Source organism: Liolophura sinensis, chromosome 12 (assembly GCF_032854445.1).
Source record: "Liolophura sinensis isolate JHLJ2023 chromosome 12, CUHK_Ljap_v2, whole genome shotgun sequence".
NCBI lineage: Eukaryota > Metazoa > Mollusca > Polyplacophora > Chitonida > Chitonidae > Liolophura > Liolophura sinensis.
Genome location: NC_088306.1, coordinates 24,146,476 through 24,174,097, shown reverse-complemented (window position 1 = coordinate 24,174,097; position 27,622 = coordinate 24,146,476). Strand labels below are relative to the sequence as shown.

The 27,622-nt window shown below is 37.8% G+C and overlaps 1 protein-coding gene across 1 annotated transcript; it reads left to right on the top strand.

The window, feature by feature from the left end:
• The first annotated feature begins 102 nt into the window (after positions 1–102).
• LOC135479814 (signal transducer and activator of transcription 1-alpha/beta-like) lies at positions 103–27,295 on the top strand. Its single transcript, XM_064759719.1, has 18 exons — positions 103–296; positions 816–906; positions 1,860–1,940; positions 3,594–3,689; positions 4,706–4,888; positions 6,818–6,896; positions 7,176–7,297; positions 8,343–8,497; positions 12,010–12,105; positions 13,803–14,139; positions 14,916–15,008; positions 16,672–16,813; positions 19,171–19,232; positions 20,350–20,444; positions 22,552–22,715; positions 23,457–23,624; positions 25,800–25,869; positions 26,668–27,295. Exons 1-18 carry the CDS (start codon positions 103–105, stop codon positions 27,293–27,295), a joined length of 2,856 nt encoding a protein of 951 aa, XP_064615789.1.
• Positions 27,296–27,622: the final 327 nt, after the last annotated feature.

Genomic DNA, 27,622 nt, shown 5'->3' with positions numbered 1-27,622 from the left:
TTTTTGAACCATGGTGTTAGCTCTGTTCCCTAGGGTATCCTTCATATCATTTTAGTATTTCTGCCTGGCTTCTCTTAGGAGTGAAATAGCACTTTAAGGAGTATGGCTGTCAATTTTTATGTTTTACCAAGGGAGGTAACTCTAGCCCTTTCCATCGTTTTTCAGATGGAATTGAGTCAGATTGAAGAACTGTACCGTGCTGGTGGGGAGTGGAGCATACAGCTGAACCGTATCCACTCAGAGTTGAGCCCATGGGTCAGATGGCACTGCGATTCATGGATGAAAGACCAGAGGCTGTAAGTTCCAGCACATGCAGCCTGGCCCAGGTTTTCTTTATGCGTGAATGTGTGTAAATTAATGATTTATTGTAGTTTAGTTTATTGATTTTTTACTTTATACAGAAACATGTGAGTTATCAGGTACAGTATGTATATATTTATTTAATTACTTATATGGTATTTGATTTTTGTTTATTTCCATGCTGAATCATTGTTTGTATGCATGTATGTGATGGTGGTGGTCACTTTTATGGATGGAGGAAAATGAAGTATGTGGGGGTAGCTGTATCTTCTGCTGTACAAGCGTGGCAGGCTCATGTAGGGTGTGAATTAAGGCAGAATTGAACTGCAGACATGAGGTCTTAATTTAGCAAATGTAAAACTCTGCAAATTAACGGCCATCTGAACATTGTTGACTGCTAGTTGTGCCCTGATAGCCCCTTGAATATCAGTTTAAGATGAATATATATTGTACTGTACATAACTATGTGTGTCCATGGGTGAAAATCCTGTTTAACTCTTTAATTTTCTTTGTAGGAGAGAGGTGCTGGGAAATGCTCAGGCGGAGGCCCAAACTGACTCCGATGTTGAAAGGTACGCTGAGCAATTGTACGACAAACTTTTGAAGGTAAGTTACTGTGAGGATCTGGTTTGCTACGGGTGTAATTTGTTTGCATGTGTTACACCTGACAACAATCTGCTGAAGGTTTGTGACTGGACCCATTGTGTTGCAGGTGTAATTGCCTGCATGCTTTATACCTGTACATCAGTCTTGGGATAGAACAAACCTTTGAAGATTGTAACTTTGTGGGTCTGGTTTGATGCAGGTGTAATTTGCCTGCACGATTTACACCTGTGCTACAGTCTTCTGAAGGTTTGTGACCTTCGAAGGATTTTACTGTTTGGGTCTCGTTTGCCGTGGGTGAAATTTGTCTGCATCATTTACATCTATACAACAATCTTCTTAAGGGGGGCCTCCGAGGTTCATTTGGTTAGTGAGTTAGCGCAGTGTAATGACCCAGGAGCCTCTCACCAATGCGGTCGCTGTGAGTTCAAGTCCAGCTCATGCTAGCTTCCTCTCTGGCTGTATGTGGGAAGGTCTGCCAGCAACCTTCAGCAAAGAAATATTCTTGAGTGCAGCGTAAAACACCAATCAAATAAATAAAAAAAAACAATCTTCTAAAGGTTTGTGACTGGATCCACTGTGTTATAAATTGCTTGCATGATTTACACCTTTACATCAATCGTCTTAAAAAAAATGTGATTTTTATTTTTTGTCAAATTTCTTCAAGGTATACATTTATATGCCTTAACTGTACATCAAATTTCTTCGTGTAGTAATGTCACTGGGAAAGTGTTCTTGCAGGTGCAAATTATCTGCTTTATAAGTTTAACACAAAGCCAGGTATGGCATTATTAATAAAAGTATTATATTCATATGGTCTTATATTTTCGACGTGTTCTCGAAGACACTACAATATCAGTTGTTAAAAAAGATCTGCAAGTAAAGGAGGATTTGTGCATAAAATGTCTTGAATGAATGACAAATTTGTTTTAATAAATCATTATGTTGTCTTTCAGATGTGTGATGAAAAACTAAACGAAGAGCCAGACCCCAAGGAAAGAGAACAAGTCCGTAAAAATATCTTTCAAAACATACAGGTAAGTTTGGATGAATAGATCTCAACCAAATTGGTTTTACCTGTATTTTGAAAATTTTGCGTGAATCATCATTGATGAATTATACAACTAACCTACTGATGACCAAGAGGGGAAACGCACATTAAGTCATAATCATTCATTCATTCATTCATTCAAATGACTATATAGCAGTAGCTATAATACATGATATAGAACTTCTGTTGGCATGTACGCATTTTACTCAATACAAATGATGAGCTAGCATGAGATAAACATCTGGAAAACAAGGAAAACTTATGAATTCACACAAGATAAGGTCATGGAAAACAAGAAGAACTTATGAATTAACAAAAGATAAGGTCATGGAAAACAAGGAGAACACAAGATAAGGTCATGGAAAACAAGGAGAACTTATGAATTAACACAAGATAAGGTCATGGAAAACAAGGAGAACTTATGAATTAACACAAGATAAGGTCATGGAAAACAAGGAGAACTTATGAACTAACACAAGATAAGGTCATGGAAAACAAGGAGAACTTATGAATTAACACAAGATAAGGTCATGGAAAACAAGGAGAACTTATGAATTAACACAAGATAAGGTCATGGAAAACAGTTAAGATTGTCAAGGAAGACATATATATATGTGTATATATATATATATATATATATATATATATATATATATCTATATCTATATATCTATGTATTGCTGATGTGGCATATCCTATAATCAAAGATCAAATTTCACTGCAATTTCTGTGGGCCTCGAGTAGGTATTTAATGTTAGATGTATATATGTAACGTATATGTATTCCGTTTGCGTTGTTAACATTATAATTAACTACCTTAATTATGTTAATTCATAAATTTCTTGAAGGCACAGAATTATACGCGAAAATATTTATTTATTAATGTATTTGATTGGTGTTTTACGCTGTACTCAAGAATATGTCTCTTATATGACTGCGGCCAGCATTATTGTGGGAGGAAACTAGGCAGAGCTCGGGGGAAACGCAGTACCATCCGCAGATTGCTAACAGATCACATACAACTGGAAAGGAAACCAACATGAGTTGGACTTGAACTCACAGCGATGGTATTGGTGAGAGGCTCCTGGGTCATTGTGCCACGCTGGCATACTAACCATGGAGCCCTCCATGCACAAAGTAAAGAATTCAGAAGAATTTTTTTCAGCCAAGGACAAAATAAAATATGTTGAAAAGAATGTGTGATATATCAGTGTCTTCCATAAAGTTTCAAGTGGTCTTTTTCTTCATCTATACTTCAGATTTTAGGCCAAAAAAGATGATCAGTGCAAATCCAATCAAATTTTGGCTAATACTATTTTAGAGTAACCCAAAAAATTATCTTGCACAAAATGAAGTGTTGAAATTAAAAATCAGTTGATTAAAAATTAGAAAAATTTCAAATTTAAAGCACTTCATAACTTTTTAAAAAATTTAGAATCATTTTAAATTAAAACTGTAAATACAGTAAAGATATGGGTTTGAACATTTCTTAAAAGGCATTAATATGAGCTATTTGTGCTAAATAAATTGATTCAATAAATTGATTTATCATGACCAAATATGGATTTAGACTATTTAGTACTGTACAGGAGATGGATGGATTGATTAGAAACACTTATTGAATCCTCATTTGTTCTAGGAGAGATTTAAAACTACACCTCTGAAGCTGATTGAAGAAGCTGTGAACTGTCTTGAGCAGGAGGGATTATTGTGGCAAAACTATCAAAGCCATCAGGTTAGATTACTTTAATAAAAAATTAGATAGATAAAAAACATAATATAGTTCTTTATTGAAGTCGATTGGTGTTTTCGCAGTACTATCAAATATTTCACCTGCATGCATACGCCAGCAGCAAGCATTGTAATGGAAGCAAAATGGACAGAACCCCGAGGAAACTCAAGAACATCTGCAGGTGGCGGGCAGACCTTCCTCTGCTTCCCATTAGGAACCAAAAGACAGGATGAGCTGAATATCACAGAGGCCCGGTGATGAAAGGCTGTTGAGTCACTTTACTTTGCCAGAACACTAACCACTCATGTAGCCATGGAGGCCCCTTTTGAAGAACATGTATCGGTACAGTGTGGTTAGGTTAACATTAAAAAACAAAATCTGATTTTCCCTTCTAAAATGACTTACGTACATTCAGATTGATGAGTGCTATAACAGCCTTTATGAATAACTTACATCAGTAGTTCCTGAAACTATCCTCATTCTTTTCACAAATGAAAGAGCAACTTTCAGTCCAATTTATGCACAGTCGTGATATGATTTTGGAGACAAACAAGATCAGTTGGATTGGCCAGTTTCAGGGTTTCACAAAAGTATAATTTTATCTGTCGACACAGAAAAATGGATTCAGAATATGCTAGAATAAGCAAACTTGCGAAAAGGTTGAAGAAATACAGTATGCTGTGTTTTGTTGTGAACATGTTAAATGCATGCATGTACAGCTGACATTGTCAGGCCACAGAAGATGTAGGTTTGAAACTGACCGTCAGAACTGGGAAGTGCATGTGGATTCCCTTCCTGTCACTGCTTGTGGGGCATTGGGAACAATGGAGAGTCACCAACATTCTTGTGATTGTTCCCACAGTCTAATGTTCGTGAAGGGCACTTATTTTGACTAGTATGATGTATCTATGTGAATGTATACATAACATTTGGGGAAAAATTTGAATTATTAAAGCAACAATTAAAAAAATAATTAATCATGTTCATTAACTGTATACTGTGTTTGTTTCTCTTATCAGATCTATGATCGCCATATGCAAGATGAGAGCAGTTCTGATTCGAGCATCGCACTGGAAAGTGTATTGGACACCAAAATGGACACCAAATTGTTGCAGGCCATCCAAACTGCTTTGTCTCCTACTCCAGTTTCAGACGGAGAAAACTTAAATCTAAAAATAGTGCACCTGAAAAGCCGAGTAGACGTGAGTTAGGATGTTTTTATGGGTGCATATAGGCCTGTGTTTCAGCGGTTTTGTTTTAATTCTGGACTACATAACCAAGAAAACATGAAATTAAACATATAGAAATTTCACCTTAAATTTAGCCTGTATAATTGCACTTTTAGAAGCACATGCACCTTGATGGTGCTTTTAGTGGAAGGATACATTTGACGATTAAACTCAATTTTTAGCCAAACTTTACAAAATTCTCTTATGAGGCCTAATAAGTTGGATCCAAAATCAAACAAAATGTGTGACTTACATCAATCTGTCAGAATCAACCAAAAAGTGTGACTTACATTAATCAGTCCAAATCAAACAAAATGTGTGACTTGCATGAATCAGTCTGAATCAAACAAAATGTGTGACTTGCATGAATCAGTCAAAATCAAACAAAATGTGTGACTTGCATGAATCAGTCTGAATCAAACAAAATGTGTGACTTGCATGAATCAGAATCAAACAAAATGTGTGACTTGCATCAATCAGTCCAAATCAAACAAAATGTGTGACTTGCAAGAATCTGTCAGAATGGAACAAAATGTGTGACTTACATGAATCAGTCAACATCAAACAAAATGTGTGACTTACTTCAATCAGAATCAAACAAAATGTGTGACTTACATGAATCAGTCAGAATCAAACAAAATGTGTGACTTACATCAATCAGAATCAAACAAAATGTGTGACTTGCATGAATCAGTCAGAATCAAACGAAATGTGTGACTTGCATGAATCAATCAGAACCAAACGAAATGTGTGACTTGCATTAATCACTCAGAATGAGACAAAATGTGTAAAAGTGAAACTACTAGAAAAACTGTAAATAATTTGGTGTTAAGGCTGGAGTAGCGGACAAAAAATACACAAACTTCATCACCTTTTTGGAGGGTTGAAGAAGAAGCTTTTTCCATGAAGAGCTACATCAATGTCAAGTCTTGTATGTCGTAAAAGCAAGGTTAAAATATAAGGATTGAGACAGTTGTAATTGCTTTCTTCAAGGAAATGACTTGTAAAAATCGAAATAGGCATCATACAATAGCTCACTTAAAATCATGCGTAAATATACTTTCATTTATTTTTTTTAGAAATTTTAGGCACTTAATGGTGTTCAAACATTTGAATTCTAAGGTGGGCTGTATGGACCATACTATCAAGAGCTCAGGAACTCTGACATCACCAAAACTTCCAACACTGAATGTTGGAATAACTAATTTACACATGAGTAAAAGATTACTGAAATAGTTCCTGTTGTCTGTATGAGGAACCTTTCAGCATATTTTAGCTTTCTTTTTATTTAATTTGGTAAAAAAAAAAAAAGAATTGTATTACAGCCACTGCTGGAGGATAATATACGGAAACAAGTTTTCTGTCAGTTCCAATTTTGCTTGGTGTGACGTCGTGAAAGAACATCTGACGTCACCCATCACTGATGTATAGCCATAAATGACGTTGTACTCTCAGACACGCATGACGTCATTCCAGCATAAGTCCTTACTCGGCATCGTGTCTGCCAGATTTAGCCTCACATCAGGAATGTTATCAGGTCTCATCAGGAAATTTTTACGAAGACTGCCAGGGATTTTGTTTTTGAGGACTCTTTACTTATAGAGGTTAAATAATATTATTCATTTTTTTAGCCATCATGCTAGCGTAATACTCCATAAGGTATTCTTCACATCACTGCAAGATTTCCACCTGGCTTCTCTTGGGGCTGAAGTAGCACGCCAAGTGAAGTATTACTGTACTTACGTTACATAGTGTTTGACATTGCCTTCTTTATAAAGAATACTCAGTGTTAGACTTCAGGAAAGACGAATGACTTAAGCAATTTACTTTCGATTAAATGTCCCTCACCTGGTGAGGCCTGGTGGTTTTCCCAGAGTAATATATATATTTTTTTTCTTGCAGAAAGTAGGAGAGGCACTCAATAAAGTGAAGGCAAAAGAGCAGAACTATAAAACAGATATGCCTTTTATATTAAAAACGCGTAAGTTTTCTTCTACCAATAGAACAACTTCATGGTGACATCCCTTACTGCTGTGATGACCTTACTCTACAGCATGGTGGCGAGAATCAGTATGGGTGGATACGTATAATAATGAGTAATGAAAATTTTTCAATCAAAAGAAAATATTTCAGTGAAGAAAAAATCTGAAAAATGAAGTGTTTTTTTGTAAATATTTTAGACACTTTTTTCAATGCATGTTCCCTGATTTCCCCTGATGCACACTTCATTTTTATGCAGTTTTTACCTTTAATTTGACAGTGTCACAGATAAAACAGTTGAAGGCACAAGCCACAACATTGCCAGATGAAACATTGTTAAAGTTCCAACAGATTGAAAATGCTCACACAAAGCTGACCACTGAACTGAAGGAAAGTCGTGAGGTGAGAATGTGAAACCAATTTATTTGTTTGTAATTATTTGATTGGTATTTAATTCCAGCTGTATTTTTACCTGCAGATGACGATTATGTGTCTGAGCGCAGCTTTAAACATGTTGACTGTGGCATTACATCAGAAAGTCACCTAAATGTCAAAAGTCAGTCGTTTATCCCAGGTTCTCCAGTTTTTTCTGTGGTATATAAATTGAACTGGACCAATGGTCCACAACAGAAACATTCTTCAGTGAGTTGGAGTTTAAACGTCATTTAAGAAAGGGTTGAAATTTATGCACACATCTGTTTTTGAAGTTATCTCCCTTTACTGTATTCAATTCAATCTTTCCTAGAAAACCTACCAGAAACCTTATTCCGGGCCCTCCAGATTCTTCCACTCATATATAAACCTGGGACCGGTTCCATGAAGAATACTTAGTGTTGAGTAGCCCTTAGCTAAATGCACTTTATATCTCTATGACATGACATTGAGATGCTATATGTAGTTAAGAGTGAATGTGTGAGTGAGTGCTTGGGGTTTAACGTCTTACTTACCAATTTTTCAGTCATATGACGATTAAGGAATCCTTAGAGTGCATGTAATGTGCCTCCTTGTTGCAGGATGGATTTCCATCGCTCTTTTATCTAGTGCTGCTTCACTGAGACACCTTACCGAAGGCAAGTAAGACGCCGCGCCTGAGCCATTATACTGATACGGGTCAAGCAGTCGTTGCACCATCCCCTTTATGCTGAACGCCAAACGAGGAAGTAACAACTTCCTCTTTTAAGGTCTTAGATGTGACTCGACCCAGGATTGACCCTGGATCTACGCTCTACCAACTGTGCTATTGGGGCGAGTCCATGTAGTTAAGAGCGGACTTAGCTCAGTGGCATGTGGCTGCATGAACCCGGCCACTGACTAATAGTGAATATTAAATAGAAAAATTCTTAAGTGAGTTACATGTAGGGTTATATTTCGTTCAAAACGAGAATTAAAATTTATGCACATAAGTTGTAGTTTATGAAGATATCGCCCTTTAATTCGTGTGTTTCAGTCTTTCCTTAAAGCCCTGCAAGAAACCCGACACAAGATTGATGAGGTATTTACCTTGTTGTTGAAAGAGATATCAGACTGGAAAGAGCACCAGAAGATGTTTTACCTCAAGCTTGAAGATGAACCCATTACAGAGTTGCAAAACTTAAGCCGATGGTGAGACAGGAAAACTTTCTGTTTTTTAGGTGGGGGTGGGGGGGGGGGATTGGGGGGGGGGGAGGCAGTGAGGAATAATATTTATCTTTAGCATAATACCGATACCTTTGATCTGTAAGATAGTAGCCGAAAGTTAGAGATCACGTGATTGTCCTAGTGTGGTTGAAAACGAAATGGCCACCTCATGCTGAAGTATAGTAAAAAAAAAGCCCAAATTTTGCCCCTCTGTTAGCGACCAGTAAGACCTGATTGTACCAAAAAAAAAAAAAAGTCAGCACTTAAGCTCTACAGAAATACTGAAACTATCTGGAAAGCTGAAAATATTCCAGATCCAATCAATACACTATCGCTGACATTGATTCAAAAACAGCCATTTTCATATGCCTTAATGTCGTTTTTTTTTTCACTCACGCCCTTTGTTGATAAGGAAACCATGTGGTCTCTAGCTTCTGGGCCGTCTTACAGTATTAAAGTCTCTTTGGAAACATGATACACTGGTTTAATACTCTTTTCTTGGTTAAGGTGCTTTTCTCTCTGGGTCACACAAGGTAACTGGGTTCAATTTTGACATTTGTGAGAGGGATGCCAAACTCTCGCTGACTGGCCCAGTCATGCCAATTACTCTCAGTTTACAGTCTAACATTTGTTTTCGGACCGCTGATCTTTCACCAACATGATGTTTGTGTCAGTCTCCACGGTATATGGGGGAAAGTTTTATCATAATTAACTTTTAATGGAATTTGGATCAGAGGCCTCGGTGGCCCAGGAGACTCTCGCCAATGTGGTCTGCGTGAAGGTGAAACATTCTTGATTACAGGGTTAAAGCATCAATCAAATAAATAATTAAAATATTAAAAAACATAAAGCTGATTGCTATGATATGTTGAAGTGGGAAAGTATTAAGTATGGTATTTAAACAACAGTCAAGAATTAAAACAATTCAGAGAGGTTAAGATCTTTGAAAACCTTGAAATTTAAATGAACTATGCAGGTGTTTTTGTGGTACATGCACCTTTGACCTGGAAAAGCCTTGAAATTTAAAGTAACTATTCAGGTGTTTTTTGTTACATGCACCTTTGACCTGGAAAAGCCTTGAAATTTAAAGTAATTATATTCAGATGTCTTTGTGGTACATGCACCTTTGACCTGGAAAAGCCTTGAAATTTAAAGTAACTATTCAGGTGTTTTTTGTTACATGCACTTTTGACCTGGAAAAGCCTTGAAATTTAAAGTAATTATATTCAGATGTCTTTGTGGTACATGGACCTTTGACCTGGAAAAGCCTTGAAATTTAAAGTAACTATTCAGGTGTTTTTTGTTACATGCACTTTTGACCTGGAAAAGCCTTGAAATTTAAAGTAATTATATTCAGATGTCTTTGTGGTACATGGACCTTTGACCTGGAAAAACCTTAAAATTTGAAGTAACTATTCACATGGTTTTGTGCCAAAATTGACCTGGAAAAGATTTGAAGGTAACTATTTAAAAGTTTTTGTGGTACATGCACCTTTGGCGTGAAAAAATCTTTGAAAATATACAGTAACTATTCAGGTGTTTTTTGTTGCATGGACCGTGGACCGTGGTAAAAGCTTTGAAACTTAAAGTAAATGTTCAGGAGTTTCTGTGGTACATGTATCTTGGATCTAGCATTGTAACCTTGAAAGTTGGAACCAGTCTGCCACATGACTACAGAACCAACCTCACAAAGCACAGACTGTTAACATATGTACTATATGATGACCTCCCCTTGGAAAAAGTTGTTTTCCAGCATCATTCGAATAGCTTACACAGCCATGACTGCTGTGTTTCAGTGAAAGTTGAGCTAATAAAAAAAAATATCCATTGCATGAATCTAGTGTAACTCTAGAAGATCATTTCCAAGTTGCTTGAGGAATAATGTTTTTGGCCTGAAAAAAATAGCATTAAGGTGGACCGGTATGGACTGTAGTTGAAATAAACTAATCCTTTTACTTGTTGTTACATGTAGGTGTGCTGATGTTGGAGATCGACTTTTCTTCTTGTTACAAAAGCTGGATCAGTGTAAAAAGTCTATGTTCTGGACTGAAAAGTTGGGCAGTGAGGAAGTCAATATCGCGCAGGTGAAGGAGCTCAGTGATTGTCAAGATTTTGTCAAGGCGAAGTTTTGAAGAGCTGATCAAAAGGTTCGTGTAGGTGTATATGCATGTATATACACATACACCAAGGTTTTCATTTTCACACTTCTTTTATTCTGTGAAAAAATATAATTTTAACAGTAACTAGAAGAAAGGAATTATACAGATGGTTTTTATAGGTGGTTGACTCATATTTTCGCCAGATAGGTAATGCATGTGCATGGTAGGTGCCTGACTCGGAGGTCGCTGGTTCAAAACCGGGACTGGTATCTTTGCTATACCCAGAAGGTTTGAATCTCAAATACTAAGATTGTTTTTTGTTTTTTTTTTAATGTTTCATTCTAACTATCTCTAGATGGGATGTCACTAAAACTGCAGATGTGTTGAACTCAATACATCTGTAGATGTCCAAAGTACATGTGCATGAGGAGGTTGTTATGTGTGAGTTTTACCAGGCCTCTGTCAAGTTTTCTCCACCCACTGTAATTGCTGTAATAGTTTCCTCTAAAAGTGTAGTTTTTTTTCTTCGTACCTTCCACACAAATCTAAAAACACCTTTCTTCGATCAATTAAACTCTCAAAATCAGGAAAAGTAAGTAGCTTACACACAGTTATGAACTATCTTTTGTTTACATACCCGAATACAGATGTAGTAGACCCTAATTCCAATCAAAAACGAGCAGTTTTGACTTGAAAATACTTCAGAGAGACACCTCACATCAGTTTTATGTAGATCTTCAATCTTTTTGTGATGTCACGGCAGCTGAAAATAAAATAAATTATAAGGTTATCATTAAAATGGGTGATCTACATGTACATATATCCCCCTTGTTCTAGTCACATAATGGTAAAAGAACTTTCAAAATTTATCCCATGATATTACATTATCAACAACAAAGATGACCTGATGACGCTGGCCAACTGCTACTTGTGCATTTACAGTATGTTTCTGACCTGACCTATGATCCACTGAAAATATAACACAAATAATATGTTATACGAATCAAGCGTAATAAGTAATGAAGTTGGGGACAATTTGGACTGCTGTAAGAAATTGCATGACTGTTAAATGTACCTATACGTTTCCTTGTCCCCCTGGAGACATAATATACGTGTACATTAGATAAACTTGTGTAAAGAACCAAACTCCTAGATTCTGTGCTCTGTATGTCTTGTCACAGCTGTTATTCACTTGACCCTATCTGGCATTCTGTAAGAACCTTACAGGTAGAATGATGGCTCAAGTATGCATGAAAAAAAAAAACTTGGCATAATTTGCTTCCTTTTTGCACATGATAAATAATTTTCTGTTTAGTATTTCTTTCATGAATCTTTAACACCTGAATGCTTTGTGAGAAAAATCATAAATAATAATTTATTTTTTATGGTTGCGAACAGGTCTACGGTACAGACAGTTCAACCCCCTTACATCATCCAGGTGACCAGCACTAAATCTTCACCAGGCACCAGCCGCTCATTTACTGCAAAGCTGAGGTAAAGAGGGGTTTGCGATCAACTTGTCTCTTTTCATACTGTATTAAAATGAACTAAAGTTTTGCCCGAGCATTGCAACTAAATGCAAATAAAAGTCACAAAAAATTACATTTCATGCTGGCTTCCTCTCCGGCCGTAAGTGGGTAGGTCTGTCAGCAACCTGCGGATCGTCGTGGGTTTCCGCCAGCTCTGCCCGGTTTCCTCCCACCATAATGCTGGCCGCCGTCGTGTAAGTGAAATATTTTTTGAGTACGGCGTAAAACACCAATCAAATAAATAAATGAAATTACATTTTGATGCTGAAAACATGCAAATGCTCAGTACCGCATCATCTTACAACCTCTGAACGTCGAGAGAAACTCTCAGAATAAAGGAAATTTGCAACCATGAGAACTTGATGATAAGTATTGAACCTTTCAGTAGGACTGACCATTTCTGCTTAACTGTTCCTTAAGGACATGTATTTGACCAATCATATCATATCATGTTCTTACAAACACACTTATTACATACGTGTATCCGTACATGTATGTTTAATATGTTTTGGCCGAACATTGCCACTTCACCAACCTTCTGCCTCTATATGCTCGTCAGTTTTTGTGCATATATTAAACTTTTGTAATTGGGACCATATTGGAGTTAATTAATAAAGATCATTAAAATCAAAAGATACTGAGAATGGTATTTCCTGAATGAAATTTACTTCAGATGACTTCAAGAAAATATCTGAGATCATTCTCCTGTAAGCATACAGTTAGTCTTCCTAAGGCCCCAACAATTAATCTGGATATGAAGTACCCTTCACTCATCATTTAATAAATCAAGGTGTCAGAACTTGAGAGGAGGAGTCCGGATGGTGTGGGGTGTTACACTAAGCTGGCCCCACATTCCCATTAAGTTCATTGAAGATGTCATTTCTGAACTTAGCAGCCATTGACAGAAATAGAAGGGTACTTATTAAGAGGTATAAACTATGTCTCAAATATGAAAATTATTAAAGCTTTCTTCTTTCCCCGTAAAAAAACAATACTTACTTTCATGTATCGATCCTTGTATAACTCCTTAGAAAAAGAACATTGCTTGTTTCTCATCACCATTTCTGCATATTTTTGTGGTAATATTATAATTATTTATTTGATTAATCTTTTACACCACACTCAAGAATATTTCACTTCTATGTACATGTATACACCATGGCCAGTATTAGGGTGAAAGGAAATGGCAGACAGAGCCCTCGGGACGCCCACAAACATCCGCAGACTGCTAGCCACATGGAGACAAAGCCTCCCACATGGAGAGGAAGCCTTCCCACATGGAGAGAGGAAACCTTCCCACATGTAGAGGAAGCCTTCCCACATTGAGAAAGGAAGCCTTCCCACATGGAGAGAGGAAGCCTTCCTACATGGAGAGGAAGCCAGGATGAGCTAGATTTGATGTTAGTATACATTGTATATGTTTCAGTTGTTTAATTGAACTATATTACAAGGTACTGGCCCTAGAGAAGTTGTCCCTGGGCAATCAGTGTAACTGTATTACAGGGTGCTGCACCTAGAAAAGGTGTCCCAAGCTTATCAGTGTAACTGTGCTACAAGGTGCTGGCCCTAGAAAGGGTGTCCCTAGCTTACCAGTGTAACTGAATTACAGGGTGCTAGCCCTAGAAAACGTGTCCCAAGCTTATCAGTGTGACTGTGTTACAGGGTACTGGCCCTAGAAAAGGTGTCCCTGGCTATCAGTGAAGAAATCCAGGTGCAGTTACTGTCTGAAGCAGAGCTGAACCATGAACCAAGTACGAAGAAAATTTCTTTAGAACTACACAACGGAGTATCTTACCTAGAGAAGAAAAAGTCTGGAATATACGACTTGGTAGAGGCATCGTTCGAATCGCTGCAAGTGCGTAAATTCAAGCGACCCAAAAGGGCCAGAAAAGCAGCTGCCGTCGGACCTGATCAGCTGTTTGTTTGTGAGCAGAAGTTCAGGTTGGTGTTCACAGGCAATTTCCTAGTTCCTGGCTCCATGGACAGTATTTCTCTTCGGGTAAGTGAAATATATAACTGTACATCTACATGTAAGTGAAAATTACATAGTGTTACAGGTAACATAAACTTATGAACGTACAGGTACTGTATTCTGCAGGTATCCTCAGAATTTGTCCTAATTTACCAACCTATCATGCCTATTTGGGTTGGTAACTATATGTGTGTGTATATATATATATATATATATATATATATATATATATATATATATATATAATATATATACCTCCTGGGACTTCCTGGGCTGGTAAAATATACACCTCTTTGAGTTGTAGACATGTATACCTCTTACATTAAATAATGTAAACAGGTTAAATACATGTACACGTGTGAGGGTATTTACCGTGAATATATTGTAACATTTGCTAAATGGTTTCCGTTTGTTTCTCGCACAGATATTGAGTTCTTGGGTGCTTTGGGTTGTATGTTGTTTAATATGTATATGTTACATGTATGTTTTATGAAAGGGTATGTATCTGTATGATTCCTTGAGCAATTCTGTTCCAAATCATAACATTTTTATAATACCCTAATTCCTAAACCGGTTTACATATTTATGCAATTTTTGTACATTTTTAATTTGATTTTGGAGACAAAAACTCCATTGGTTGGGTAGGCCCGTTTCAGGGCTTTACAAAAAATACAGTTTTATCAGTTTATTGTGAATAACGCCTTCAGAATATGCTTGAAAAATTACCGTTTCAAGTGTGTCATAAATGAATTTTATTCACCCCAATATTAATTATTATGATGGTTGTGATTGTGTATTTGCAGTCTGTGTCCCTGCCTGTGACTATCACCACAAACTCCAGTCAAGAAAGTGATTGTTCTGCAGCTCAGCTCTGGCAATGCTGGAACACACCTGCAGTAAGTCATAAAAACAATAGCATGTGTACATCTTTCTTATGATCTGTAACAATGCTTCTTACTATACTTTTCATGACAATCAATTCAGTATTTATAAAGCTGTGCACTAGAAGCACTTTACTCAGTAGGTTAATTAGCACGCTACCTTAGCGTAATGGCCTCTCACTGTGAGTTCAAGTCCAGCTCATGATGGCTTCTTCTCCGGCCGTACGTGGGAAGGTCTCCCAGCAACCTGCAGATTGCCGTGGGTTCCCCAGGGCTCTGCCCAGTTTCCTCCCACCATAATGCTGGCCGCCATCGTATAAGTGAAATACTCTTGAGTACGGCGTAAAACACCAATCAAATCAGTGAATAAAATGGAAGCGCTTTACACATGTACATGTGGTATAATGATGCTTTTTCACACCTTAATTCCTCAACCTTTGCGCACATAAAAGAGCAATTTTCAGTGCAATTTTTGCACCTTTTTGAAATTGATTTTGAAGACAAAACTACATTGAATTGGTTAGGGCTTCACATTTATAACAAGTGTAATTTTATCTGTCCACACATAATAATGCCTTCAGAATATGCTTGAATAAACAGCTGGCAAACATGCAAAAATGTTGAACAATTACAGAATACAGTTAAGGAAATGGAGGAGTACCTGACAGTGGCATGCTAATAATTAGCAGCTGTATGTGAACATGATGTAACCATTGAAAGTACGTGTGAAATGGTACAGGGGCCCTCATTGGCTGATTTGGCCTATTCAGGTGCACATGACACATTTGGAACTTAGATGTATTTGAGATAAACGATCAGATGTGACTTCATTGTGTGAAATACATTGATTTAATGTACAACGGCATGCATAGGAATATTGTGTTGCACCACATGCATAGAAAAGGTCATAAAGGTCAAAAGGTCATAAACTAAGGCATTTGGCTGTGCATGTGTTGCTGATCATTTATTAAGATGGTATAATATTTCTGAAGACCTATATGTAAGTATTTTCTGTCTGTCACAGATATTAAAATTTCCACATCATCTTACCACATTAAATATTTTAATATATGACTGCATGTATAGAAGTGTTATATCATGATAGGCATCTTAGCTGAGAGATTTTGTACCAAGTTTATAACCTTTTTTTGGAACAGTTTACTACTTTATTATTTATGTAAAGGTGAAATGTAATTATTTCCTTCACTCATAAAAGTGATATCTGACTGGCTGGAGTTAGATATCACTGCTGTTATTACACACCCAGGCGCCATGACGTCGCAAAGAAACATTTTATTTTATGTCGTTCCAATCCGAACTTAGTAGAATGAAGGTCAGTTTTAACATTCCTTTCGTCATGCAGCAAGATACGTCATGCAAGACATCACTCGTGATGTCGCACAATATACACGTCTGTGAAGGCCAACAGTTGAAAAGTTTGGTTAACCTTGTTCAAACATACAGAATCATGATATTGTCAAAATAAAAAAGGTAAATAGAATATTGCACAATGAAGGTTGATAATCATAAATATTTTTGTTGCGAAAGGTGGAAATGTTACCACTTTCACCTCACTCGAAAAACACTTGTGATATTCACCCTTCACTGTGCAATATCCTGTATCTGTTCATATTTGTGTTATTACATTATATATTCATGTATTATTTGAATGCTTTAGGATAATGACACAGGTCCGTATCCATGGCCGGATAATGCCTCGTGGCCCAGAGTGTCTGAGATGTTAAACACGAAGATGAAGATAGACACAGGACGAGCTCTGCCCACAGAACAGCTGCAATACCTCGCAGATCAGCTCAATGGTAAGCACTGTCAGTGTGCAGTTGATAACAGTTGGTGCACGTGCATGTAGTATATCATGATATCATTTAGACACATATGTCTTGAATTAGTTGATCACAGCTTATGTATTCCTTGGGCCTTGGATATGTTATAGACAATATAACCAGTCCACAGCATTTATATAGGACTGGGAAATAAAGCGGTCTTGTTGTGTGTTGGAGGCTATTTGCTTTCCAGCAGTATGAGATGGACATTCATCTTTCTTTATGCTGATTAAAACATCTGCGTGGCTGCACCATACAGTGCTGCCTGATCCTAACAGTACACTGTATTTGTATCATCCGACCCTGCATCCAACGCGCATCGTGATCGGATGTGGGGCTGATCCTGCACGGATAATACAGCCATGATGGGCGGGCCATTCGTGGATGTTGGCACCATCCTGATCACATCTTAGGCAGATCTTGATCAGCCGGTACTTGTAGTCTCATTTAGTTTTTTATGCTTTCCATTCATGCTGGCTGTAAACATGACTCTATGTATCTTCAGTTTGCTTACATGGTAAGACATGCCTGGTGATGAGAAAGATATTAATGAGTCGTTTATCATTTGACTAACTCTCACTTATTCAAGCAAAAAGATGAGCTAGCCCAGTGCTTGATTTCCAAGTTGTGACTTCTGGTTTCTCGACAAAGGTTATATGGAAATGTAAAACCATAACTGCGTTCCTGGACAACAAGGGATGATATTTTAAAATTATGACCAATAACTATTCATGGTGAATAAATTATCATGTGTAAGTTCTGTTATAACTATACACTATATTTGACACTTGAATTGACTTCCTGAGATAATATTACACTGAAGGAAATCGTGTATTGTACATGTACGTTATGGTTTTGCATTTACCGAATAAACTACAGGTAGACCGTTTGTGAATATATTTTTATTCCAAGAGAACAAAGAAAGTTCATTGTGTTGAACAACGTGGCATTTGTTATAAGTTAGATGAGTTTATGTGTGAATGTTAGTGCATGTCATAAAACCCTACGCGGATGATGGTCGGATCCTATGCCCATCCTACGCGGATGATGGTCGCATTATACGCCCATCCTACGCGGATGATGGTCGGATCCTACGCCCATCCTACGCGGGTGATGGTCAGACTCTACGCGGATGGTACACCCATCTTGGCTGTATGATCGGCCTATGGTGTGAACATTTTGCTCTTATATCACGCCCTTCCGATGTGAATGTTTTAACTAACATCCATGCTAGATAGATTGTTAAGATCGAGCAGTACTGTGTCAGTACGTGTAAAGTTTGTGTGCTCCTGTGGCTTTGTGGTTAGCATGTTAACTAGTACAGCTCAATTACATGTAACATGCATAGTAAACCAAGCAAATACCAACACACCAATGTATAAGGTGGAAAGCACATACAGTCATGTAATTGATGCTAAGTTCTGCAAACAAGCAAAGTACAATTGTCTGTACTACATCCCTCGTGGCCTGGTGGTTAGCATGCTATTGCAGCACAGTGACCCCAAGAGCCTCTCAGTGATGTGAGTTTAAGTCCAGCTCATGCTGGCATCATCCCAGGCCGTATGTTGGAAGGTCTACCAACGACCTGCGAATGGTTGTGGGTTCCCCTGGGCAACATATTGCTGGCTGCAGCATTATAAGTGAAATATTTTTTGAGTGCAGAGTAAAAGTCCAGTGAAATAAATAAATATTTGCAAAGTTTGTGAGAAAGGTCAGAATTAAGGTGCTCTGATTTCCAATGCCATTGCATGACTCTTGCATTTTACAGCAATCACTTGATGAATCAATCAATCCATCAGTCACTCAGTCTGTCTTAATTTTAACTTGGGAATGTCACTAATTTTCCTTCAGTATGACGTGCAAGTGTGTACTCCATGTTTAGAAAATTTCATCCATAATATGCCAACATTCACTGGTTTACCCCAAGTATTTACCAGTTTCATATACCAAGCAGCTAGCTAGCTTACAATGGAAAGGGGGACTCCGTGGCTCAGTTGGTTAGCGCGCTAGCGCAGCGTAATGACCCAGGAGTCTCTCACCAATGCAGTCGCTGTGAGTTCAAGTCCAGCTCATGCTGGCTTCCTCTCCAGCCGTATGTGGGAAGGTCTGCCAGCAACCTGCGGATGGTCGTGGGTTTCCCCCGGGCTGTGCCCGGTTTCCACCCACCACAATGCTGGCCGCCGTCGTATACGTGAAACATTCTTGAGTACGGCGTAAAACACCAATCAAATAAATAAATAAATACAATGGAAAATTCTTGACTATATGTTTTTATAGCATTAATCAAGAACCAGGTAAAAAAAAATAAATATCTGTTTGTTTTTGTTTTACAGGGGGACCTCCCAATGACTCCTGTTATGAAAACCTTAATATTTCCTGGAGTCAGTTTGCAAAGGTCAGTTCTGAGTGTTGATTCATTCATGAGTTCAGTTTGAACACCTACATGTCCATGTAATAGAAAGGTGTTTCTTGTATTGCCTGCATAAAATGTGATAAGTGCAGCACTGAGGTCCAGAATATCCAACATCCATTTCACATTTTCTTGCACTAGGTTTATTTGGCACTTGCAAAAGTGAGTAAAGATGAAACTGTGATGTCGTGACTTGCAGATCAAAAATTATTTCCCACAATTCATCAACTACTGTCAGTATGGCTTTCGCTCTCCACTGGAAGGTCAGACAAGAGAGGGTATATATTCCATGTTTTACCTTTTGAAAGTACTGGTTAAAACAAAGTAAATGGCAATATTTTTCATTGTCCCATATGCTTAATAATGCTAGAATGAAAGACAGCTACCTACCATCAAGGGAGGTAAATCATTGAAAAGGGAAGTAACCTCTGCATTACAGAAAAAACGAATGGAGACTCATGGATGATATTATACTGCACTGGCATCATATTCTCTATGTACGTGTACTTCTTGTAATGCATCACATATAGTTTATAAACTTAAACAATTGTATAATCAATATGGTGACTACATGTCATACACCAATAAGTGCATAATTGTATGTCACTCACACATGGGACAGTTCCATGATATCTTGCATGTGGTTTCTCATTGCTGGGAGCAGCGCTATGGAATTCTGTACTAATTGGCTCCTGTTGAGTTCTTGAGATGGAAAATTCTAAAATCATACCATTCAAGTAGGTGAAGGCTTATGATCAATCGGTGCAATTCTGTTGATAATTGTTTGAATAACTTGTTTGGAGTTTGCATGTGCTTTGGTTAATAGTATTGAATATCTTGCATTATTGTTTATTCAGGTCCATTCCTCGTAACCCTATTACACATGTGAATTCTTCAAGCCAAAAATAAGTGTAACTGATAAGATTAACTGAGTTATCTTTAGTAAATGAAAACGTTGTTGTGGTTAATGTCTTACTGCAAGCATTCCGATTTCCTCAGGTGTGAGTTAACCTGTAATAAAAGAAACGTCAGTGAAGTGACAAAGTAATGCATGTAGACCATATGTACATTGTACATTAAAATGTTTGTGGCTTGTTTACAGGAGAAGATGGAAGGTAAAGACTTCTCCTTCTGGCGATGGTTCCATGCTAATGTGAACCTCTTAAAATTTCATACCAAGCATGAATGGGTTGATGGGTAAGTGTGGTCATCACGCAGTATAAAGGTTTATGGGTAAAGGGAGGTATCTGTCAGCACTGAACGAATTTTGATGGGTGTACATATAAGTATAGTTAGTACTGAATTAATGGGTTCATTTGTAATCTCCACTGCATCCAAAGATTGATGCTTAAATGTAATCCGTACTGAATCCTAAGTTTGATATTTAAGTGAAGTTCATCAGAAGTGAATCCTAAGTGTGATTGGCAGGTTAGTGTCACTGTAGTCAGTACAGAGTTCATTAGTATATTATCAGTCAGGTTTAGTCATTACTGAAGTCTAAGCTTGATGGTTAAGTGTGTTAAGTATTTAAGTCTGCTAAATCCTATCAAGCTTGATGGGTAAGTGTAGTTAGTCAACTGAATCTAATGGTTGATGGTAAATGTAGTCAGTACTGAATCCTAAGTTTGATGGGTAATAAGTGCATTCATAACTGAATTCAAAGTTTGATGGTAAAGTGTAGTCAGTACTTAATCACATAAAGCTTAATGATGGTTAAGTTTAGTCAGTACTGAATCCTAAGTTTAACAGGAAAGTGACTAATTGTTGTGAGCTCTGAATGCTAAGGTTGATGGTTAAGCATAGGCTGCAATGAGTCATACACTGTTTGATGGTTAAGTGTAATCAGTACTGGATCATATTATTGGATGGGAATGTGATTAAGTGTATGAGTACTCTACTGAGTCCTAAGGATGGTGATTATGTCTTGTCAGTTCTGAATCCTAACACTGATAGTTAAGTTTAGTCAGCACTGAACCTAACACGCTTGTACTTAATCCTAACTTTGATGGGTGAGTGACTAGATGTAGTCAGTAGTGAATTGTAAGTCAGTACTGAAATGATATTAAAAGTTGGTGCATGCTTGTCTGTCAGATTTCTGAAATAAGTGTCCTTGGAGCTCACATTCTTATCAGACAGTACATGTACATGGACACATGATATCTCAAGAAGTTTTCACAAATGGTCCCGACTGTTTTCTGAATCAGTGGCTCTTTTTTAGAGCATCTGTGTTGAAATGATACTTGCTGCTGCCTTGCTTGGCACTCAGCACAGAGAGGTCAGAGCAAGGGAACAGAGCTGGCTGGCTCTGTGCTAGTATAAAGTGAATGGGTGGGGTGTTTGTCTGGTGCCTTTAACAAAATACTTGAGTGGTGGCATGTGGACTCACCCTGGCACAAGAAGACTCAGTGTATACACACTGAATGACTCCCTGCGGGCATTTGACTGAAAACTTGTTAACAACAAAGTAAAACCCGGTGCATAAATAGAGACCTGGTCCATTTAAAGTTTCTGAAATTTTATAAACCTATTATCTGCAAACAATGATAAAATTGAAGAATGTTCTTTTCACTTTGGCCATGTACATAAATCCTTTAGAAAGAAATGCTTAAAAAACCTGATGCAGTTGCCATGGCAGCTTGCCAGCGTGTTTGAGACAAAAATTACCCATCAAATACGTCTCTACAGCCTGGAGTTTGCTGCCACTTGTGTTCCTTATCTTTTCGCCGTTCGATGTACTCGCAAGCACATTGTCAATCGGTTGTTTCCTAGCCTGCGTGGATTTGAGATTTCTTGGTGATGCTCAAAGCAAACAGCTGTATTGGCAGCCTTGACATATTTGACAAGGTTAGGTAACTGCATCAGGTTTTAAATGAAGCACCCTCTGACATTGATTTGGGGTCATCCTTGACAGAACAGTATTTAGCCAAACCTAACGTCAGAGCAATCTTAGACTATTAAAGTACATGTACCTGAGGGTGAGAAATTTTCAGCCTCCCCTAGTAAATTTACATGAGCAGTAGAGTTTGGAATATACCTGAAAACATATTAATACATACCGGTTCTATGTGAATACATGTAACAACATCAAATTAAGGTGTCCATGATTAAAGTGCTCACATTCCCTCAGTCTGATAGTTCTGTTGATCTTAGAAATGTGCTTTGAGGTTTATTTGGATGGTAAAATTATTTCCTAGTGGAAAACTGCAAACTTGCCTCTAAAAGTTATGTTTTTTAACATTTATTTTCTTAAAAAATTTGCACTTTTGGGGTACAACTTTGATGTACTTGACACCTCATGTTTCAGACGTATTTATGGTTTCGTGTCGAAAAGCAAAGCCAAAGATCTTCTTCGTGCTCACAAACCTGGAACTTTCCTCTTGAGAATCAGCGAATCAAAAATCAGCGAAACAGGGCCCAATATCACTGGTGCTCTCAGTCCAGTGGTTGTGTCCACTAAGAAGAAGAATGGTGAGTTTTTAAATCACTTTGTTCTTTTTTGATTTATTTGATTATTTTTTATTATTATACTTACACGATGCATGGAGGTCTCTTTTATTGATGGAGAAACCAAATTTGCTTGTTTTTACACCGTCAAACTTCAGAAAATTACATGACCGTTTATTGTCATCTTGAAGGCTTAATGAACAAGGAGACATGAGAAATTTAGGAATTCGTAAGGCTGGGACGGAACTCACACCTGTTAGTATACAGTATTATGTCCTCTTAAAAACTCATGCCATTCAAAGACTGCCAATGTGTTTGTGTGCTGGTGTGATTCTGGAATCTTGGGTTGTGGGTTGAGTGTTTCACTGGGTGCATGTCTATCTACTTAATTATCAAGTACATGTGGATACATTTCTCGACATTTCCAGCAACAAAAAATAAAAAAAAGGGAAAGGCTGATGCTGTTTTTGTAACCATCTGGTACAGCATCATACTACTGCACTTGTCTCAAGAATCTGCTTGAAATATTACATTTTTGAGACAAATAAAGGTCCGAAATCTGTACTTTTGGTGGCGAAACTTACATTTTTCCATGAGATGTCTTCCTACATATAATTGTGAAACAACTTACACGAAAAAAAAAAAACGTTCTACAATTAACAGAATTCTCGCTATCAAGGAAACTAGGTAATTTTACAGCTATTATGGACGAAATTTTAGGTCAAATAATTCATATTTCATACAATTTCTTTATGATTCATTCAGGGAAGACCATGAAAGGAGTGGACCAGATCGCACCGTATACGGTGAGGGAGCTGGGACTCCATGGTAACCTAGGCAAGGTGCTGGCCTGTACCGATGCAGAAACCAAGTGGCTCTATCCAGATATGATACCACTAGAGGAAGCCTTCAAAGACTATATGTCCAACAAAGGTAAGTTTGAAGGTCAATAATCCCGGAAACCTGATCACCATAGCATGAAGGTCAATAATCCCGGAAACCTGATCACCATAGCATGAAGGTCGATAATCCCGGAAACCTGATCACCATAGCATGAAGGTTGATAATCCCGGAAACCTGATCACCATAGCGTGGGGAAAAACGAATACACAATCGCCGACACAATTTGAAAACGGGCATTTTTTTATGCTGTAAGTTAAGGTTGGGTATACATTTTTGTGGCATATCCGGCAGTTACCAAGGAGATCAGGTGGTCAGAATGCATCAAGTATCTCCATGACATGCAGTTGGGTGTGTGTGTGCATATATAAAAAATAGAAACTCTTTGTGAAATACTCCTATTTATTTTATTTATTTGATTGGTGTTTTACACCGTACTCAAGAATATTTCACTTATGCAACGGCGGCCAGCATTATGGTGGTTGAAACGCGGGCAGAGCCCGGGGGAAACCCACGACCATCCGCAGGTTGCTGAAAGACCTCCCCACTTATGGGAAATACTCCTATACATGTATATATATATATATATATATATATATATATATATATAGATGGAAGTAAACTTGATCGAGCCAGTAATGCTAAACTGCTTGATATGTATATTGATGAACATATTTCCTGGAAAGCACAAATCAAAAATGTGAGTAAAAATGTTTGTAAATTGTTAGGGATTCTACAAGGGAAAAGAGATCTTCTGACACGTCACTGTGAGGATATTTTCTATAAGTCTTATGATCTCCCTCACTTCGATTGTTACTGTTCAGTATGGGGAAACTGTTCAATTAAAAATAGAGAAAGGATAGTCAAGTTCCAGAAAAAAGTGGCTTGTTTTGTTCTACAAGAAAGCATAAACACATCTGGAAGAACTTTACTTTCAAGACTAAAATGGACGCATTTTAATAAAAGGGTGAACTGCAAAATTCTTTGTATGGTCTGTAAAGGATTAACATAATCTCTGTCCAAACTATACTAAGCAGCTTAACCCTCCAAACAAACAGCTGCACAATATTGTTCTCAGATCAACACAGCATAATGTTTATCTCCCTAAAGTGAGGAGAAGTTACATGACAGAAAGGTTTACACATATAGACATTACACTATGGAACTGCCTCCATATCCACGTAAAAGAAGAACCCTCTGTGTCAAGCTTTCAGTTACCGTACTTAAAATCACAGTTGTTGTCAGGTAATGAATGAAATGTACACACATGTATGTATGTATGCTTTCATTATATCAGTTATACTTAGATGTATTGTTATTATTATTAAAGAAAATCTTCTTTTGAGGCTATGTCCCTGTAACATGCTTGCACACATGTGCATTGTTCAAACCAAACAGGGGATGGGAAAGGGGCCAACTTCCACTCACTTGGTTTGGCCTCTGTACATGTACATAGGGGGTTCCAGCCAGCAGAGGGGGCAGAAGGGGGTCGGTAATGGGTTGTCTCTCACTACCTTACATCTGCTGGTTGGGATAATTGCATGGACGGCACTATTGGTTGTATTGTTGCTTTTTTTCTGCATATAAATGTATATAGCTTCTCTTTTCAAACTGCATGGTGCTTTGTCTTGTTTTGTATATATTGATGTATTTTTTGATTAGACTCTGAAGTACATGTTTCCTATATATTTGTTTTCTATGTGAAGGCCATGGGAATTGACTGAGCTACCTTTGATAAATAAAGATATTATTATTATTATTATAATGTATATATATATATATATATATATATATATATATATATATATATATATATATATAACCAGAACAAAAAACACATAATTATGTATTTTTAAGGTTTTCTTGAGGCCAGGTTATCAGTTTGATTGACCCTTTCCTTTAACCAGACTATTGCACATGAAAACATTCTATTTTTTTCAGAAGTTTTAGGCCGATATGAAGGACAGCTTTGTTTGGTAACACGCCAAGTAATCAAAACAAATAATCTACCAAAAAGTCAATATAGGGCGAAAAATACATTGATACATCCATGATACACAGTAAGACTGGCCTCTGTCCTGTAAGTGAAATATTCTTGAGTAGGACGTAACACCAATCAAAAAAAAAAAAAAAAAAACCAGCCATGGTGCTAAATTCTACAAACAGGAAATTGCCTTTACTACATCTAGGGAATGTATTCTTTCACAGAACTTCGACACGACGACAAAAACGACGGTTATAACACATACGTTGGGCGCACCATTCATTTCAAACTGGAGTGAGTATATATAGTTGTTATATAGAGCTTATACTTATTTGATTGAAATGTAATCCAGCACTCTAGAATATTTTACGTATATAGCTATGGTCAGGTTTTATGACTTGAGCTTGAACGAAACCATCTCTCTGTGGTCCGATGTTGATAAACTGCATCTGTGCATATGTTTTGCATAAATAATGAATACCATGATTGTCGTTGGTCGTTTTCTGTGATAAGAAGTGGTCCAAATATTGTAATATTTTTATAAAATTTTTCTGTATGCACGTTCATTTTTGTGGCCACAGATAACGTGCAAAAACCATCTGGATTCATGTATATATGTTTTGCATATACATGTATGTATAGCCTGGAACATCAGTTTTCTGCATTTGCTTTTTTTTCATTTGAGTTTGATGTGTGGGAAAATGTGAATCTCGTATGTCACTGAGCGTTATGGATACCAGGTAGTAGAACGTCCGCTGGTTTACTTTTCACCAAAGCATTAGACATACCTACAGAGTAAGCAACGCTAATTTGAAAGCGTCTTCTAATGCTCATGTCCTTTCTAATCTGTAAGTGACTAGGCCATGTTGAAAGATAGGATACTCATGCTATAAGATAGAATGTGGAAATTTGACTCACTGGCGAGCATGGCGCACCTGGGAAATGCCACCAGTTACGTGCCAGTGGTTTATTGTTCGCCCCAGACATTCCGGTTTCCTGCACTCATACAATCGTGGAGGATTTTTTTTTAGAATGGCAATAATTGAAGAAGTAAATTCCCTGTTATTCACAATACTGTCGCTTTTTCTGCAGTAATCTGTCAATTTCTGACGATGTGGACGAGGACTGCGATGAGGAGGATGAAATTGGGATGGAAGAAGAAAATGAATGGAGCGGGCAGTGGAGTTGCTACACAGACGCCTCTGCCATGACTCCCCTGTCAGAGGCGACAGTTGTGAGTCCTTCGTCAGTTGATCAGATGCATACGCCGTTTTCGCCGGAAGTCAACAGCCCTCCTGTGTCGCAACAACAACAACTTCAGCAGCATCAACATGCCAGCTCGCCAAATCCAATTCTTACAGGTCTCTTACTGAAGGAGCCTCTCCAGGGAGCGTCTAATATCATGGAGTTGCCATATTCAACTAACAGCTTAAACGGAAATGTTTTAACAGAATCTGACGGGGCCTTTTCAGACGTGCATTTTTCCGATTTGCCTGTCACCGCTTTTGCGCTGGATCAGAACGCCGACGAATTCCCACAAACCAGCACGATCATGGATTTGGACGAGAATAACATCTACCAGATCCCCGGTTCTTTACAGCCTGCATTACAGAACGATCCACCTCTGTGTACTCCTCCCATTGTGGAGGACAGCGAATTGTTGGAGTGGTCACAGCTTACTCCATCATTTGACCCAAGACAGAATTTAACCAAGGTGTAGGCCCCTAGTCAAGGAGTGTGTCTTTTACTGGTTGCTCGATGCCTGCTTGATGGTCCAGCTAAACTTTGACAAAGTAGTGCACTGCAAACATGCTGGGTTGTTATACGGAATGTAGCAAACACCACGCAATGGATCTACGTGTTTAGGTGCATATGTATCATATTGGCAACTCCCGAGTGTAGCCACGTGTATATACGTACTGTCGTGATTATCATAACCATGGGGTGTGAGGAGCCATGCCCGTAGTGCTGCTCAAATATAGCTTTGAGCATCCTAACGTTTTCTTAAGATGAGGTGAGGTATGGCTGGCAGCACGGTATGCAATCA

What these genes read in the sequence shown, in the direction of transcription:
- LOC135479814 (XM_064759719.1), top strand. Translation starts at nt 103, where the DNA reads ATGGCTGTCAATTTTTATGTTTTACCAAGGGAGGTAACTCTAGCCCTT. An exon ending in AAAACTATCAAAGCCATCAG is followed by an intron (nt 3,690 to 4,705) that starts GTTAGATTACTT and finishes TTCTCTTATCAG; the next exon opens with ATCTATGATCGCCATATGCA. An exon ending in AATGCTGGAACACACCTGCA is followed by an intron (nt 15,009 to 16,671) that starts GTAAGTCATAAA and finishes TGAATGCTTTAG; the next exon opens with GATAATGACACAGGTCCGTA.